Raw genomic sequence first — 18699 nt, 5'->3', positions numbered from 1 at the left:
AAAAGAGAGGGGGGAGTATGAGGATCTATACGGCCAGCAATCAGGAGTAATATAGGTTAATTTTATAATATAACGATAGGACGTATGGCAGGCTCAGCGAGAACAAAACAATATCCGGATACCCCGCACAAATCATTAACAGCCAAAGGATAAAGGGCAGCAATGTAGAAATGGCAGTACTATACACATCGGTAGAAGGACAGACGTAGGAAGCACAAATCAATATGCAATTAATAATAACTTGGCGTACCCACCACCCAATAGCACTTGGATACAGAACAGGGGGGCCGGAATAGTAATATCATTAAAACTAGCCCGCCATACTAACCTGGGGAGAAAAAGAAAAGGGGAGGGGAGGAAGAGGAAAAGGAAAAAAAAAAGAAGGAAAGAAAACACAGATTAAAAGAAGAGGAATGCCGCATCGGAACAAGCTCCCCATAGCAAGGAACACACATAGGAACAGGGGAATTGCAACGATGAGGGCATGGGAGTCGCATCGGAAGCAGCAGAACTTTAAGAAGAGGAACAGCGACGTCACATATCCCACCCAATCATACCACGGGAGGCAAAGGATAGACGCGGCACCCCCATAAAGATATACAAAAGGCCATAGAACTGAAGAAAATAAAACAACAAAAAAGACCCAACCCACCCATCCCACCCAGCACCCCTGCAGAAGGCTACGGCCTATCCTCCAAACAGCGCGCCTGTCGCCCTAAACCAGAACCCGAAATATAGTGGAGATAAGAGAGAAAAGAAGCAGAAGACAAAAAAAGATACGGAAACAAAATAATAAATAGGAGGGAGGAGCATGAGATCAGAAATAAATACGGTCGGCTACAGCCCTCCACCCAACCATACACTACAGTACATGTGCACCAGAACGATATAGACTCGAGCACAATAAAACTTTCAGAGAGGTTTCTCATAGCACTATGAATATGGGCAACTCCGCCATGAATTTGTATACCAATAATCTTTCGGGGGCCATGCATCTCACCCCAATCCCTTCTTCACTGCATTTACCACCCACCAAATAACAGCCTGAAGCGTGCAATACGATGCGAGGCAAGCACACAAATGAAAAAGAGTACGATACAGATGCTGGTCAGAAAGGTCAATGAAAAAGCAAGTGAATAAAAATTCAAGTAAGCAATCCAAATATATCAGCAACAGCAACAGGGGCAATAAAAAACAGGAGTGCAGTCTCGTCGTTCGAAAAGGCGGGAGTATACTGGCAAAATAGAAACAAGACCTCATCAAGGCAAAAACAAGCAGCAGTCCGCCATCTTTCTCAGGCACCCGGGGATGATCGGGCCCTCGCACAGTGTCTAAGTCTCCAGTTTCCGAACATCGAACAGGAGGTTCTGAAGCCGCTGATGTACAAATCCGTTGGTGGATAGCAGCACCATATTTCGGAGCCATCGAGGGGGGTGAGGCAATGGTATCACCGAGGCAAGAGGGGACCTTGAAGGAGCGTTCACCCAAGATGGCGGTGGATCGGGACAAGTCCTCAGGAGCACCGGGGGCCAAGGTCGCGTGTAAAGATCTCAAGGCAGCAAGAACGTCGCCGATCGTAGGCTCACGTCCACATGGCCATATTTCCGCGCAATCTAGCAACCGGGGATCGCCATCAGGAGGAAATCCACAGCTCCAAACTGCGGCAGCCATTTTGTAAATTCAACCCCTTCTTCACTCTCCGCAACCCCCGGAACAGTCCACAGACGTAGGCCTTTACAGATGTCTGGGGGGGTCCCGGCAATGACCACCGTGGTGCAGAAAAGAGAGCCCCACCAAGCGGAAGGTCGCCTACGCTCGAGCCGGCGCTCCTCAAAAGTATAGATCGAGCGCGAGGGTCCGGGGTCGATGGACGGAGCGGCGGCGGGGAAACCCCTTTACACGGTTAGTCCATGGAGCACCGCGCCCCGCACCAGCCCCACGGCCGTCAAGGCAGGCCCGGTTCAGGATCACCGGGGATTTCTCACAGTGGCTCTCTCTCGTGGTGCAGTCTCTCGGCCGGGGCCAACAGTCACCACAACGCCAGGCCGGATCCAATAGGCGAAGCCCCGGTCTCAGCTGCACAAAGGCCCCGGTTTCCGCGAGAGGGCACAACTCCGGATCCACCGCAAGTCGGAGCCTCCAGGTTAGACGGTGAGTGGGAGCGAAGTGTTGCATTTCTCTTTCTTCGAAAATGTATCGTCTCTGGGCAGGATATGTAGCAGGATATGTGAGTCAGGCCAGAGGGCTGACGGAGCCGAGCTACAAGGCGACCATTTCGCTTGCGAGCTTGGCTCCTCCCCCAACCAGGCCTTTTCAATAATTTTCTTGAGAATTTATCAATCATGTCTTGGCCCAGCCCAGTGGCGCATTCCTTTTTATAGAGTTTTATATAGATATTGGGTATCAGCACTTTACATAGCACCGTTTTCTTTACATGAGGACACATTCATTTTTGTTAGGCACGGGGAGATTAAGTGATTTGCCCAGAATCACAGGATGTTGAGCGTCGTTCCCGAGACTCGAACCCGGTTCCCCAGCTTCGAGTTTGACCGCTCTAGCCATAAGGCTACATCATTCTTCTTATACCCAATGCTATTGGCTGTCTGGGTGTGTCCTTACACCTTCTCTGCTGTGCTTGCATTGAACTGCCTAAGGAGCAGACCTATTGGCTAAGTCAGTACCTGTTTATATTTGCATTCCTGAGATTCCACTGGAATGTTTTTATTAATGTTATATAGAAGCCAACGGGATGCTTTGTCATAGGGGTGTGAAACATGGTTAGCCATTTTCAGGCTTCTGTGGTACATCTTTACCTTAAACAAACACTTGGGGGTCGATTCCGATTCGGGAAAAAAAACGTCCGTACGATTTGTATCCGGAGCCCTCTCCGTACGAATCATACCCGTCCGTCCGAGTCGCAAAGTACGATCCGTATTCCGTGAATCCGTCCGAATCGTCGCAATCCGTACGTATTGCAAGGCTGAAACCGTGAACTGTACGACTCGTACACATACCGTACGACTCGAACACATGCCGTACGACCCGACGAGTACGATCCGGACCGGGGTATGAGGACGCTATTCGTACGGTCCACGTCAGGTAAGGGTCAGTCATACAGAAAAGCACACAAACACATACACACTGTACGGTCCGTACCCCCCATAATCGCAGGGGTACTCACCGTACCCCTGCGATCATGGGGTGTACGAGCCGTACCCCCATTGTACGATCAGTGTACGAGCCGTACCCCCATTGTACGATCGGTGTACGAGCTGTACCCCCATTGTACGATTGATGTACGAGCCGTACCCCCATTGTACGATCGGTGTACGAGCCGTACCCCCATTGTACGATCGGTGTATGAGCCGTACCCCATGTACGATCGCTGTACGAGCCGTACCCCCATTGTACGATCGGTGTACGAGCCGTACACCCATCGTACAATGGGGGTACGGCTCGTACACCGATCGTACAATGGGGGTACGGCTCGTACACCGATGTACAATGGGGGAACGGCTCGTACACCGATCGTACAATGGGGGTACGGCTCATACACCGATCGTACAAGGGGGTACGGCTCGTACACCCCATGATCGCAGGGGTACGGTGCGTTCCCCTGCGATCACGGGGTACGCACCATGCCCGGGGGCGCCGTTCCGTACCTGTATCGGCTGTTTTCAGCTCCCGTAGAAAAAGGGTCGTACGGTGCATACCCGACACGTATCGTACTTGCTGGGTCGTAAAAACCAGCCGCGAACCGTACAGATGTCGCGTACAGCGGGTTCCGAGGGAGAATCGTACGGAGATTAGAGTCGTACGGTGTCTTGTACGACTCGTACGGAGTACAGCTCCTGGTACGAATCGTACTTCGTCATACGTACGGGACGTTTACAGGTACGATTCGTACGGGGAAAAAACGCTCCGTACGACGATTCGGAGCGCTTTTTACCGGATCGGAATCGACCCCCTGATGTTGATACCGCCATTGACATGATCATAGTTTTGATAGTTAGGTGTTTTAATATCATGGCACATAATACCAAGGGCAGACTGAGAGGCTTGAAAAAAAACCCAGGACTATCAACCCAGGACATTTAAGCTTGGGTCACAACTTCTAAAAACTGGACAAAAGTAGGATGATGATGATGATAGGGAAAGGATTTCCAAAGATGGCATCTGGTTGCAAATTCAACTCATGTCAGAAAAACATGAGTGATAAAATGCTCACACAGTTGAAACGATTAGATGTTAATCAAAAATACCCTTGCAGGATTGAGGTTAAAACATAGTAAATTAAGGCACAAGTGTACAAGAGGTCTCACATCATTTGTGGAAACAAATGAAATTATAAATCTTTGGCGGGAACTGCATTTTTATTGATTTTCTTTTATCACTGTGTGGAATTATTTAATCTTCACTACTGATTAAGATTCTTATGATATTGTCCTTACTGGTGTCTAAGGCCAGAGCACGTAAGATTGGAATGATCTGTTTCTGTCTGATCCTTTAAAGTCTCTGTATCTTACGCACTTCTTCTGCTGTAGATGTTTTTAGGATTTGTCTCGCTCTGTTGTCTGTTAACTGCTGCATAATTTTAAGATTTATGTAACTTGATTTTTTCATCCTGACGCAATTAAGTAGATTCTCAGCCCTAACAAATAAATGAGGATCTCCTTGGAAGTGTGGCATGAAACAATGATAGGAAGTGGATTGCCCAAATGAAGAAAAATGTTCTAAACATTTTGAAAAGTGATAGGTCATGTAAAAATGCATCCCCAGATTTTATGAATTTCTAGTTATTATCCAATTATACCCAAATGAAGTTGCAATATACACTATTGTTCAACGTTTTTCAAGGTTTTCCTGGATAGATTGGACCCCCAAGCTCCCTCTCGAGGGTAGGCATTGCCTAACACACCTCAAAAGTATTGGAATGTTTCATTAGTGCCCCCTCAGAAACCATGCTTTTTTAGTTATTTTAAGTAACTGCTCACTTGACATCATATTTTTCAAGATTTTCCTGCGGGGACCCTTCCCGACCTCTCCTGGAGGAAGTCAGGCTTGCTACCTCAGTAGATTGGAGCCATATATTATGCTCCACCAAGACCCCGCAGCTGCTGGATTGCATGTGAAAAAGGAAACATGATTGTCTTCTATGATATCCTTTTGATCGGCAGTAGTGAAAGTGTCAGAGCTGTAGATGCTCACAACTTCTGCCATGAGATTCAGTGCCAATAGTATCTTCAATTATTCATCTGTCTTTTAATTTGCTTTTAAGCCAGACCGTTCAAATAGGGCAGATTACCAGTAAATGGAGTCTAGTTCATTGTGACCATGGGAATACTATCTTGAATTTGCAGTGCAGTAGACATGCCAAATGGAATAAATAAAGGTTCTCATTGATGAACAGACAGATAGCGCTTCAATATATATTGTTATTTAACAGCCAAAGCAATGAAGACGTTACGCCCTCAACAAATCCCGATTGTAGCCATGCAAAAAGCATTAATGAAAAGTTATATATATCACCTCATCAAGTAGGGTTTAATTGTATTATGTACTAGCTTACCCGTTGTGCGTTGCTGCTCTTGTTGCTCTCCTGCTTCATTCAAGGGGGCTTGAGCAGTGCGTAATTGTTCGGTTTCCAATCTTGATTCTCGTTGCTCTCCTGTTTCATTCGAGCGGGCGTGAGCAGTGCGTAATCTTAGCTGTTTCCAATCTTGATTCTCGTTGCTCGTTCGTTTGTGAAGAACGGGCTTGAGCTGTGCGTACTCGATCGGCTTACAGTCTTGATTTTCGTTGCTCGTTCGTTTGAGAAGCACGTGCTTGACGAGTTTGTGTTCGAACAGCTTCTAATCTTGCTTCCCGTTGCTCGTCTGTTTTGGAAGCTTGTAATGCCTTTTTTCTTTCGTGCTTTAGATGTAGTTCGACAAATCGATTTCCGTTTGGGGGGGGCATAACTGTCGACGGTGCTCGCAAATTCGCTGTCAATTTCAGTATTAGAAAGATTATGAGGGCCCTTCTGGGTCGATTTTTTTTTTTTTTTGCCAGAAACCTTCGCAGGAGTGTACGCAACAACTTCCCAAAGTTTCATGGTGATCGGATGAATTGTGTAGTAATGCATAAAATGTTGTTTTAATTCTGTTTATTTTTTTGAGTGCTTGTGGATACACTGTATTTTTTGTTTTTCCGTCTGGTGCGTACATGAATAAATCAGACGTTTTTCTAATGCGTGAGCTGGCCACATACAGTTGTCCATGTGAAAAGCACGGATTCTCCAAATCTAGTCTAGTGTGCTTTGTTGATGGTCATTGCAAAAGCGAGCCGCACCGGAAATTGTAAACGTTCAGTATTGGAAAGATTATTGTTTTTGCCAGAAACCTTTGCGGGAGTGTACTCAACAACTTTTTTAAATTTTTTAGTTTTTTTTTTTGCCAGAAAGCTTTGCGGGAGTGTACTCAACAACTTCCCAAAGTTTCATACCGATCGGATGAATGGTGTAGTAATGCATAAAGGACAAACGGACATACTTTCGTTTTTATATATATAGATTGCTATGAACAGTTACTGTTCAAGAAACACTATATACTTCTGAGATGCTGCAGTTTTTCAGACCTCCACCTTCAGACGTCCCTGTATTTTTAAAATGTGTTTCTTGCTTTTACACAAACAGCAAATCATAACTAAGTATACATCATCATGCTAACAAATGCAGTCATATATACTAAACTAAGGTTCCACTAGGTTCCACAAACCAGCCAATTATAATAAAACCACACAATTGATGGGCATGGCATCGACATTGTCTATTTTCCTTAGCATTGGTCAGATTTGGACACTTCAGGGCAGGTTACAGCAGTAATTTTTAAGTTTTAATATTTTCACCACAGTACAGTGGTCTGGAGGTGCGTACAAATAAAATTCAGGCAAAAATATCCGGGCACAAGAATATCAGACTATCACTATGCAGAAAATCTAGCTCCTAATAAAGCGCACTTATGGATGGAGGTCATCAAAGTTTTGTCTCAACTTCGCTAATATCACCCAGCTGGGTCTTGCCCCTGACCACCTAGAGCATTCCCTCAATACTGCATTATTTGCCTCTGATCATCAAAGCAAATACAAATTGCACCTGGGCAGTAGAAGAAAGAATGTAAGTTTTCATACCATGTATGTCTATGCACAAAGAGTTTACCAGAAATTACAAGCTTTCAACAGAAGACTGGGTCTTCCTCATGCAGTCAGGCGGCATGTTCCTGGACACTGTGCTCAGAGACTGGTTAAGTGTCCTCGCCACCTAGATTGAAGTAAAATTTCAATGCTTGTGTCCACCTCGAGGGGTATTTATTGAGCCGTGTGGAACATCTGACATGAAGGGCAGTGGTAGGACTGCACAGTTCAGCTCTGAACAAACAGTGTCAAACTAAGGCTTCCTTGTGTGTCCAACCAAACCATGAATTTCAGGAAAAGATTATGTACAAGCTTTATAAACTACCCTTTCCAAATTGCCAGTCTCTCCAGAGAATCCTATCAGAGGTTTCCAATGCCAGATGTAGAATCTTTTCCTGTGATGTCAGTTTCTGTTTGACTCATATGTAAGGAGGCATTTAGAAATTATTGATGCATTAAAATACATTTTATCCTCTACTTATTGTAATGAGCTTCCCTTTTGCTACTATTTTGGTCCCTGACTTTTTATTCTTGCAGTTAGAGCTTCTACTGAATCTACTTTTCAATGTCCTTACATGGCACTTTGTTCTTCCCTGAAGTCAGGGGACATTTAATGCCTTGTTATTAACTTCTATAATAATCGTCATAGTGAATGAAGCACTACAAGATGGCCAAGAAGTTTTTTTACCCTTTGTCAATGTTTTCCTCTTAATGGTGCCCCTCTCAAGGAGACACTTTATACTTTCACAAGTTCTATTAATTGCAGACTTGTACTGGGCAATTGGAAGGAGTCACAGGCAATCAAGGAGATGACCTAACTGAATTTCCTAGCCTCCAGCCTTTGACACACCATCCTTAGCCTCCTTTTCACTAGCAGTAATAACAAGTCACTAAATATCTGAGATTGTGCAGCTTATTTAGTTAGGGTAAAATGACCCAGCAGCCTGCATGCACACCCACACAATATGATGATTTCCAGAATTAATAACATTACAATTGGGGCGAGGATTTAGATGTGTGCCACTTATTCCACGTATCTTCTTCAGGGTCATACACGTGTGAAGGAAGGTAAATTGGATCATCTTCAATTGAGCATTTCGGTATCATTTAGTTGCATATCTTACTATCATTTCCCATTTCCCCCTAGGAGAATACCTTGTCAACATCCTTCTCCCAAGCTGCCTTTTCCCTGTCATTTGTATACTGATTATAGTCAATATTTCTTGATAAAAAACATTTGACTGCTTTCTTCCCACCTCCATCCATTAGCACCATCCAAAGAGTTGCCTCTGTGCCTGTTGCCTTGTCACTGGTACCACACCAGGTGTTACATCACCCGAATAACTTCTTTTGTAATATTAGGTCCCTTCCTAAACATTCTACAGAACTATGGGACCTTATTTCCTCTCTGTCACCAAACGGAATAGTTTGTAGTCATGAACCTCAGCACTCTAGGTAGCTTGTGTCCTTTGTATCTCAAATGGATTTTGAATTAGAAAACGTGCAAGTATTTAAGTCTTTAATAATGGTAAAATTGTTTGGATGTATAGTGAGGCTTAGAGATGTGTTCCCCCTTAGGTTTGAAATCAAAGCTACCAAATGTCTCTCTACTTATCCACACATCTTGAGAATCTTTTTAAACAGTACTTGATTGTCCAAGCAAAGTATTTTGCCCGACAACTCAAGGGGTAAGTATTCTGTTTGACAGTTATTGGAGGATTGGCTTGTATATTTGGATAAGCTGGCATTTTATGATATGCTTTGTTGTGTTCTCTAATGTTATCTCATGGAGATTTAAATAGTGCAGCTTCTGCCTCTTCCAACAATTGGCGCTCTTCAGATTTTATCAGCCTATAGATGTGTTGGCCCAAAGTGGAGTGTATTCCTTTGGGGTATTTGGTCTCAGGCCTCCAGACTCCACCTGTGCCTGGGTGTTCCTACCACTACTTCAGCTGTGCTACCTGCTCTTGAGTGTTTGTCTGTATTGGCTATGTGCTGTTGCTGTCTTTTTCTATGTGTTCCTTGGCCTGATGACTGCTACATTTTGCTTTTGGTTTATTACTATAGACTCATCCATTAGGAGACTGATTCATTCACTTGCCCTTGTTTGTATGCACATATCTGCATGTGTGTTCTACCACTGGCCTTTTCAAGATGATGATAAACTTTACTGTCTGGTTGCAATTAAAGGTACCTATGCATTTTTAACTTCTATCCCACATTATACTGCCTCACAAATCACAATCAGCCAAAGACTGCCCATACAGTACTTTATAGGGTTGCTGAATGTATATTTTAAAGATGGCAAGCTGCTGTTTTCTTTGTAATTTTCTGGATATTTGTATCTTTTCAGAGAGGAAGATGTATCTTCTTGTCAAAGCCAAATGGATGCATTTAACCATCTTGTGGGGTCTCTGAAAAAATGGATCAAATCAACAGCAACTCAAATACCGGTCGTCAGCCCAACTTTCGCTGTAGAAGACTTAAAGAAGCCTTTGGAGGACGGCAAGGTTAGGAATGCTTCACGCGTGCTAGAATTCGCACATTTAATAAATAAACACATTAAGGTAGTGAATGAATGTTTGTAGTGAATATTTTATTAGGCCAGTAGTTATTGAAAACCATGGCTAATATTTACACTCCTATACGATGGATTATTGCTTCATGTGTTATGTTAGTTGCATTACTGCATACTGTCACCCGGGAGGGTATCCTGGCACAATCAAGCCTGGTTAAGGGCAGGCGAGTGTGTCCATTTGAAGAGCCAGGTATTTAGCTTCTAGTGGAATTAAAGGATGGAAGAAGCGGATCGCATATGTAGGGGCAGTCGTTCCAGTACAGAGCTCTTTGCATATTTTTGCATTTATACTCGCACTCAGTTAAATTATGAAGTTCTTCTTTTTTTGTGCAGGAAAAGAGTGTGAGACTTATTAGACCGAGACTGCCAGGCAGCACAAGCTGTCTGGTTGCAAAAGACCAAGTGTCAGCTTTCCAAGAACCTACCGTAGGTTTAAAGTCTGCTCATTGCTTCCCATTATTTGGCTTTATTTTCACTCATTTGCTTTCCTCTGATTTCATGACTTGCCTCTTCCATATTATCCCTCTCCTTGTTCATTCTCTTTCTACTTATGTCCGTCCTCTGCTCACTTTTAAAGAATAACTTTTTTTCTCCGTTTTGCTTAAGCACTCCATGATAGTGCATGTGGCTCCCCCAGCTCACCTTGTTGCTCCTCTCTGTTCTACTCCCTTCCCAACCCCCACTTCTACCTCAGCCAGATTCTCCATTGCCCCATAAGCATGCACACCCTTACCAAATGTGTCATTATGTTTTTTACCTTGTGTTCATGCTGTACAGCATTTAAATTGTGTGTTAATGCTGTACAACATAAAGAAAAAGGCAGTGGCAGAGCCAATAGGTCTCAAAGGTGAGACCTGTTCACTTTGCCAATGCTTGTTTAATAACCATTTCTTTAACACAAATGTGTTGACCAACAAAGTATTTTACTTCTTCATCTCTGTAAGTACCAGTCAGCTCCCCATAGACCATCACAGATGCAGATGCTTTCTGGCTGTGACTGTAAGAATTGGTACAGAACTGCTACCAGAGGAGCCCTCATTTTAAAGACTCTAGTACAGACACTTGTTTGCTTTGTGAAGCCCTGCAAGTTATGAGCATTGAGGTATATTCCAGTTTTACTCTGAAATGTTTGCTCATATTCCATTATAGTTTTCTCACAGAACCTCGAAGAACCATGAGAAATGTGGGATTCTCAGTGATTCTTTAACCTCCACTTTATCAATTCTTAATGGCACACGTGGGCATGGAGAAGAAGTGCACATTTGCATATCCACAGAGCAGTGCTTGCTCTTCAGAAAGAAACTCAAAACCTTCCCCCTCATACTGAACTAAGTATCTCCTTTGATGCGTCCCATATCCCTTTTAACGCCTCACGCTGACCTAGCTTTCTGATAACCCTTCATTATTTATTATTTTTTTTTTTTTATATCCTCATATTGCGGTTGAAGGGAAAGAATGACAGGCATTTGGGAGACCAGCATCCAACGAGCCAAGTTTTATAAATTATGCCGCCCCCGATCGTCTAACGGGAAGTTCAAGGGGTAGGCCTCATACTTGGTCTGATCCGTTCTCCACTGCATACCTCCATCTTATTCAATAATTCCATCGTTTCGGCGGAACTTTGACCCATTAGATAATTGGCAGACTTCAAGTCATGCCAGGAATTATTGTCCGCTTAATCATTGGAATCAAAAAGAAAAAAGAAAAAAAAAACAAGAGAAAAAAAGAGAAAAAGAGAACAAAGGAAAAACACAGCAAAGGGGCCTCTGGTAAAGAGAAATGAGTTATTGTCTAGATTCGATATACTTTTCCAAGATCTCCCAGTATTTCATATTTTTGTTTTGTTTCCTTTTTCTATCTAGGTTACTAGTTCTTATTGCGGTGTTTAACCAGCTTTCATGTGTTGGGGGAGATGGTTTTATCCAATTAATACATATCTCTCTGCGTGCTAAGAGAATCATAACAAATAATACATTTTCTTGATGTTTATCTAGCTTTGTCTGGTTAAATTGAGTATTACAGTGTATCCCAAAAATAATTAAAATAGTACTCACAGTTATTGGAGTTGCCAGCATTGTAGTTAAAGTCTTACCAATTTCTTGCCAATATGGTATAAGCGAAGGGCACCCACCGAACATATGTATATCATCCGCTTTTTCCTCTCCACATTTACTGCATGATTTTACTGTAGCTCCTCTGAATTTTGACAGCTTTTTAGGAGTCCAGTACGCTCTATGTATGGAGAAAAGGTGGTTTCTTTTTAATGGAGCGGCTTTTACACATGACCAACATTTTTCTACTGATTTGTTCCAAAGTTGGCAAAGATCTGAAACTTCGTTTTGCAAGTCTTTCTTCCATGTCTTTTCAACAGTTGTTTGGTCTTCTTTTTCTGTTTCGATTAATGCCCAATACCATTTTAATACTTCTTTCTTTATTGCCGTTTCGCTAATCATTTCTGATTCTAAATTCTCCGGGTCTAAATCTCCTTTTGGAATGGTGCTTGCCCAACTGCTCAATTGGTAATATTTAAACCTCGAAATTTTATGATCTGCGATTATTTGCAAGTGGTCCCATGATAACAAGGAATTCCCAGATAGAAGTTGTCCCCATTTTTCAATTCCAGCTTGCCTAATAGGTTTTGATAAGGAATCTTTTAAACAGTCAGGAGTGCCTGGGGAGTCCCATATTGGAGCCAAGTTACTATAGTATGGGATCTGTGTGATTGATCTTATTTGGTTCCAGATCTTAACAGCATTGTTCAGAACCTTTAGTTTGACTTTTTTGAAAAATTTCGGATGACCGAATTTGAAGAGGAAATGATCCTCCCCCTTTGTCAAATAAAACAAATATGTTGGATATGCTTGATGTGCTTTTAGTAAGACTCTGATGTTTTTGAATTGAAAGGATCTGTAATATTCATGTATATCCGGACTTGCAATGCCCCCTTGTTCCTTCTTTCTCCTAAGTTTATTCCATGAGATTCTTGTACTCTTGGATGCCCAAATAAAGCTAGCTATTTCTCCTTGTATCTTTTTTAGGGCTTCCTTTTTAAATTCTAATGGAATGTTGTTAAAAAGATATGTGAATTTTGGAATGATTGACATTTTGATTATATTGGATTTACCTAGGAAGCTTAATGGTAGACCTGACCAGATTTTCAAAAGTTTTCTCGTTTCATTCATAACGCGTGTAAGGTTTGTTTCTACTAATTTTCCAAGATCTTGTGTTATGATGATTCCTAAATATTTTATTTTATCCTTCAAGAGTGGTGAAATTAATTGTGAGTTCCAGCTCATTATTTCCGTTTTATCGATATTAACCAGATATCCAGATACTTTACCAAATTTATTCATCTCTTCCTCAATTGCTAGATTAGAATTATTATAGTTATCTGTGAGCACCATTAGATCATCTGCGTAGAGCGCTACTTTTCTTGTCCATTGTGAGTATCTAAAAGGTGTAATGTTAGTATTATTTCTAATCGAACATGCCAAGGGTTCGATATATAAATTAAAAAGAAGCGGAGATAGGGGACATCCCTGACGTGTGCCTCTTTGAATCTCAATATTTTCCGTGAGATTGCCATTAACAGCTACGTTTGCTCTTGGGCTTGAGTATATTTCACTTACCATGTGATTAAAATTAATCCCGAAATTACTTTTCTCTATGCTTTTGGTTAGAAAAGCCCAATTAACCCGGTCGAAAGCTTTAGCAGCATCATAAGTAAAGAGTGTAAGGGGCAGATTTTCCTGTACAGCTATATCAATTGTTGCTATAAGCTCATGTGTAATTTCTTGTATCTGTCTTCCCTTAATAAAACCTTTTTGGTCCGTATCAATTAATTTAGCCATAACCTTAGATACTCTTTTCGCTATTATACTCATGAAGATCTTGTAATCACAATTTAAGAGCGATATTGGTCTATAAGAAGCACAGTTTTTCGGGTTTTTTCCCGGTTTTAATAATATGCTTATCGTAGCGTCGTTCCATGAATCTGGGAGCCTTTCATGTTCTATATATGTTTTATTAATTATTTCAGTTAAAGGTTCGATTAATGTTTCTTCCAATGCGATATAAAATTCATTGGGCAAAGCATCTGGGCCTGCAGCTTTTCCCTTCTTTAGATGACTTATGGCGCTCCTTACTTCTTCTACTGTTATTTCGGAATTCACCGATTCCGCTTCTTCCTCTGTCAGACACGGGAGTTGAATCTTCTCAAGATAATTTTTGATTTCTTCCTCCGTAGGATTTGTGTCTTCCTTGTATATTGAGGTGAAGAAATTAAAGAATTCCGTTCTGATTGCACCATCATCCGAGAGAGTGGATGATTGATCTTGGTTATATATATTTAATATATTGTTTCTGGATTGATCTGTTTTCATTTTCCAAGCTAGGAGTTTTCCGCATCCTTCACCATACTCATGGTTCGCTAATTTACTGCTCTCCCATTTCTCTTTGACTATATTCTCTAAATAAACTGTCAGATTTTCTTTTGAGTTACGAAGTTTTTCTTCCAGATTTTCCCTTTGTATTTGTGGAACATCACATTCCAAGTGTAATTCATCTTCTTTGATTTCTGTTTCCAACTTTTTGATTTCCTGTTTTTTTTGTTTGTATTTATGAGCGCCTAGACTAAGCAATTTTCCTCTGATTACCGCTTTATAAGCATCCCATATCATTCTTTTTGCCGTGCTATTTGCATTATCTTGGAAGTATTGTTGAGTAGTTAATATAAGTTCCTCCACACATCGGTCGTCTCTTAAGATTGTGCGGTCAACTGTCCACCTGCTAGGCATTTGTAGTTGCGGTAATGTTATATTTAATTGAACGGCAGAATGGTCCGATAAATGAGCGGGTAAATGTTCGATACTTTTAACTTTATCTCTCAAATTTTTGTTTAATAGAAAAAAATCTATTCTTGATTTATGCCCTAATTTTTTATTGTGGAAAGTGTATGAGTAGTTTTTTATTCCTTTTGATTTCCACATGTCTTCAAGCAATAAGTCTTTTTTGTAGAACCCTAACCACTCCCTCATCTTCGGTAGGTTCCATTGTTTTGTTGGTGGGGATCTATCAGTTTTAGGATCTCCTATGAGATTAAAATCCCCTCCCATTATAATTGGAGCTGGGTACGATAAAAGCTCAGAATAAAGTTTTTGGAGTGGCTCCGCGTCGTCCCTGTTGGGTCCATAATATCCCACAATAGTCAATGTATGATCTTCAATTCTGACTTTAGCGATTGCCCATCTGCCTTTGCTGTCCACCTTGTCCTCCTCTATTTTGGCTTTGAGTGATTTCTTTATAATAATTACTACCCCTTTTATATTGCACTCTTGCGTAGTATGTATACTTGCTCCAATCCAGTTTAGATTTTTTTCTAATTGAGACCATTCCTCATTTGTTAAGTGGGTTTCTTGTAAGATAATGATTTCACTCTCTGTTTCTTTGAGGTATTCCATAATTCTTCTTCTTCGTGATGGTGTTCTGAGCCCGTTAACGTTCCATGTTAGGATTTTTATAGATTTCTCTTTTGCCATTTTAAGTTGATTTTGCATTTGAGGCATCTTTTATTTCCCTTGCCAATCTTTTCATATTCCAAATTTTGAGGATTTTTTTTTATTTTTTTCCCTACTTTGCTCCCCACCCATGTGTATTTACAGTTCTGCATTTTGTGATTCCTTTTCAGTTTCCCTCCCCGGGGAAGCCTCCCTTTTTTTTTCCTTCCAGGTGTTATTTCACCCGGTTTTCGTGCTCCGTTTTCTCCAGGTAATTTCTTCTTTGAGTTTAAATTAGTGATTGCTTCACCCCATATACTTTCTATTTGTCCTTTCTTTTCTACCTCTTTATGAACTTTGGTTCATTCTTATTTTAATATATCGAATATATCGAGTGTGTCTTAGTCAGCCCTTAGTTTGGTGGTTTATTCATTGTTTAGTTGTCAATTTCAATTTGATCTTTTATTAATTGAATAAGGTTCTCTACCTCCTTTGGGTCCCTTAAGTTATGCATTTTATTTCGCCACATTATTCTGAGCGAGGCAGGGAATTTTAGTTGTACACTTGCTCCAAGTGTTTTTAGCTCCTGCATATACTGCCCCAATTCCCATTGCCGATCTTGTGTAATTTTGCAAATATCTGATCTGATGCGAAATGACCAGCTCATTTTGTTGAAACTTCCAATTTTTAAACCCTCGCTCAGTATTTTTTCTTTCAAGGTGTATGTTCTGAAGTTTACCAAGATTTTTCTCGGGGTTTTCCTCTCTTTGCTTTTCCTAAAGGGGTCTCTATGTACTCTCTGGATATCTTCCGCTAAGTTGTAGTCTTTTGTCCACGGAAGAAATTCTTCTAGTAGAGATATTACGTAGGTCTTAATGTCCGTTCCCTCCGAGTTCTCAGGGACGTTCAAAATGCGAATATTATTTCTCCTTCCTTGATTTTCCAGAGATTCAAGTTTCTCTTTGACTATTTTATCGTTGTCCTTCAAGTGTCTTATCTCTCTTTGGGTGTTGTCTACTCTCTTATTTAGTGAGCTTAACTCGCTCTCTACTGCTGTGACTAAGTCATTTATTTTTTGATCTAGACTTTCTACTGCTTCTTGTATTTTGTTCTGATTCGACTCAGAAATTGCAAATTTTTCTCGCATTTCCCCCATTATTTTATCCATCATTTTATCCAAACACAGTTCTAAGAGGTTTCCTGTCGCACCTCTATCTCTGCTTTCATGCTCTTCTTCGTGGGTCTCTTGGGGATCTTGGGACTCTTTGTCATTTTCGATTTCAATTTGTGGTGAGGCACTTGTACTTGATTGAGTTAAAGAGATTAGCTGTGCTGGTTGAGTTGTTAATAATGGTTGTTCCATTGGAAGGATCATATTTGTGAAAGGATCAGGTGGAGATACCGACTGCATATTTCCTCCTATCAAAACTTCCTTACCTACAAGCTCTCCAACTTCTTTTCCCAACTTGTGGTTAGTGTTCAGGGTGCCTGCTGTAATACTTGAAAACTGTACAGGCAATGTCTCTAATGAGCTTTTTGTATTCGTTGTGTCGGTCGTGTTATTAGCCTGATCTTGGTTCCCACCTCTCACTTGTACCACTTGCTGTACTTTAAAATATGATCTCAGCGAAGGAGTAATCTTTATTCTCTTCTCTTTAAGTTTTTTTGATCCTCTACTTTTTATACTCTCCGTTAACTCCTCTAATCGTGAGGGGAGAACAGCCTTTTTGGTGTTCTTAGGGGTCATGCACTTCCTCTTTGTTGACAATAATAGACTCTGTTTACTTAGACTTTGATTCCTGAGACAGTATGCTGATTTTTTCCTCCCTTCTTCCAATCCTTCTTGTCCCGAAAAAAGAGGCCCTTGAAGATTTCCTATTCCCTTCTTCGCTCTGGATCTAGTAAAATAATTGATGTTCGAAGGGGGTTCCTCTTTTTTGTTACTTTCACTGATCCCTGGTATTGAGGTAGTGTGGTAATTGTCAATATTATCAATGTTTTTGAATTGCGGGGCTTTGTTATCTTGAATTTCTGGTTCTGGTCCTGGTTCTGGTTCTTGTGTAACTGGTTCTGCCTCACCTGCTTCACCTGTGCAACTGTATGCTCCTCTCTCTTCCACTAGAAAGGGCCAGAGACTTTCGTTGATTCTTTCATTCATCCAACAAAAATATATTAATTTTTCTGTTTTTACTTTATTTTCTCCCCAACAATACCCTTTGTTGTAGAGTATGTCGTGAAGAATGTCCGATATAGTCCTGTGGTTAACAACAATATACGCTTTAGAGTTCTCTCGTAGAGCTGCCTCAATAAACTTTTCATCAGCCCTTCTCCCCTCTGTTATACTGCGACCGATCGCCACAGACACTGAAACTGATGCAGCGCGACCCTGCTCGCCACAGCTACCGCCACCGCCGCCTCTTCCACTCTTGCCCCGGAAGAAGAATCGTGCTGTGAGGGTTTTCCTTCTGCTTTCACCGGCGGCTTCGCGAGCTCTCTTCCATAGCCCGCCTGACGAATCAGCTGCCTGGGAGGGCTGCAGCCGAGACGCTACCGGGACCGGGACCGGGACCAAGATCTGCGCTAAGTCCGAGTGCAAGCCTGTCATGGGAGCTCCCCCTCCACCTCTCTGTATGTACAGCTCCAGGGGACCCGTGGATCAAAAGGTCTCATCCGCGACAGGGATTGCACACCGCGGCGGACTCTTCGCTCTCACTCTCGCAGTGCAGGTAACGGGGAGACTATCTAAGGATTCCCAGTAACGGGCGGCGGGGAGAATCAAGTATCAGAGGGCGGTAGCGGTAATAAGGAACGGACACAGAACGCTGCCAAACTAGGACTGCTCGTTTTCGTTTTCGTTTCCTTTATACATTAAATCCTTGCCATTCACATTCTAATGCTTCCGCTTCTGCGAGGTCGATCGGGAAGCGTGTGTAGCGGTTACCTGGAGATTTCTTCCACGGAGCTCGCGACCAGCGTCTTCAGCCGGCCGCCATCTTCCCCTCAGCCGGCCGCCCGATAACCCTTCATTATGTATTGTCTTGCATTTCTCTGTGTAACATGAGGTGATTTACTTAGTCTTGTCATGATACAAATGACTTAAATACAAAACAAATAACACATACAATGCTCCATAATGCGGTAGGGTGGTCAGGAGCAAGGCGGATGGCTACTCTTTAAGTACGTTCCTAGCAGACCGAGACCTTCCAATGGAATCTTGCACAAATCCTGTAACCTACTATATTCGACAGGTGGGGCTAGAGTCCTCGGTGACCCTGAACATTCTGGCATGCAGGTGGGGGCAAGATAAAAGAGGAGCAAAGTATAGTCGGTAGTCAGACGAGGCAGCGGGTGGCACCTATGATGCAGCATACCACCTGCAGGATGAGACGGAAGCAGCTGTTGCCCAAGAAACCTGAATCAAACCTGCCAGCTCTAGGGTAAGGGAGAAAGCTGTAA

The 18699-nt window shown here is 42.1% G+C and overlaps 1 protein-coding gene across 2 annotated transcripts in view; it reads left to right on the top strand.

The window, feature by feature from the left end:
- Window positions 1–18699, top strand: part of DST (dystonin) — a 1569532-nt gene that overhangs the window by 1029860 nt on the left and 520973 nt on the right. For both annotated transcript variants that reach the window (XM_078647976.1, XM_078647975.1), the window contains one exon: window positions 9524–9680. In XM_078647976.1, coding sequence (XP_078504102.1) covers window positions 9524–9680 — 157 coding nt within the window. The remainder of the gene's footprint in view (window positions 1–9523; window positions 9681–18699) is intronic.

This window comes from Lissotriton helveticus, chromosome 6, assembly GCF_964261635.1.
Source record: "Lissotriton helveticus chromosome 6, aLisHel1.1, whole genome shotgun sequence".
In the NCBI taxonomy this organism is placed as follows: Eukaryota; Metazoa; Chordata; class Amphibia; order Caudata; family Salamandridae; genus Lissotriton; species Lissotriton helveticus.
This window is presented reverse-complemented; position numbering and strand designations above follow the sequence as displayed.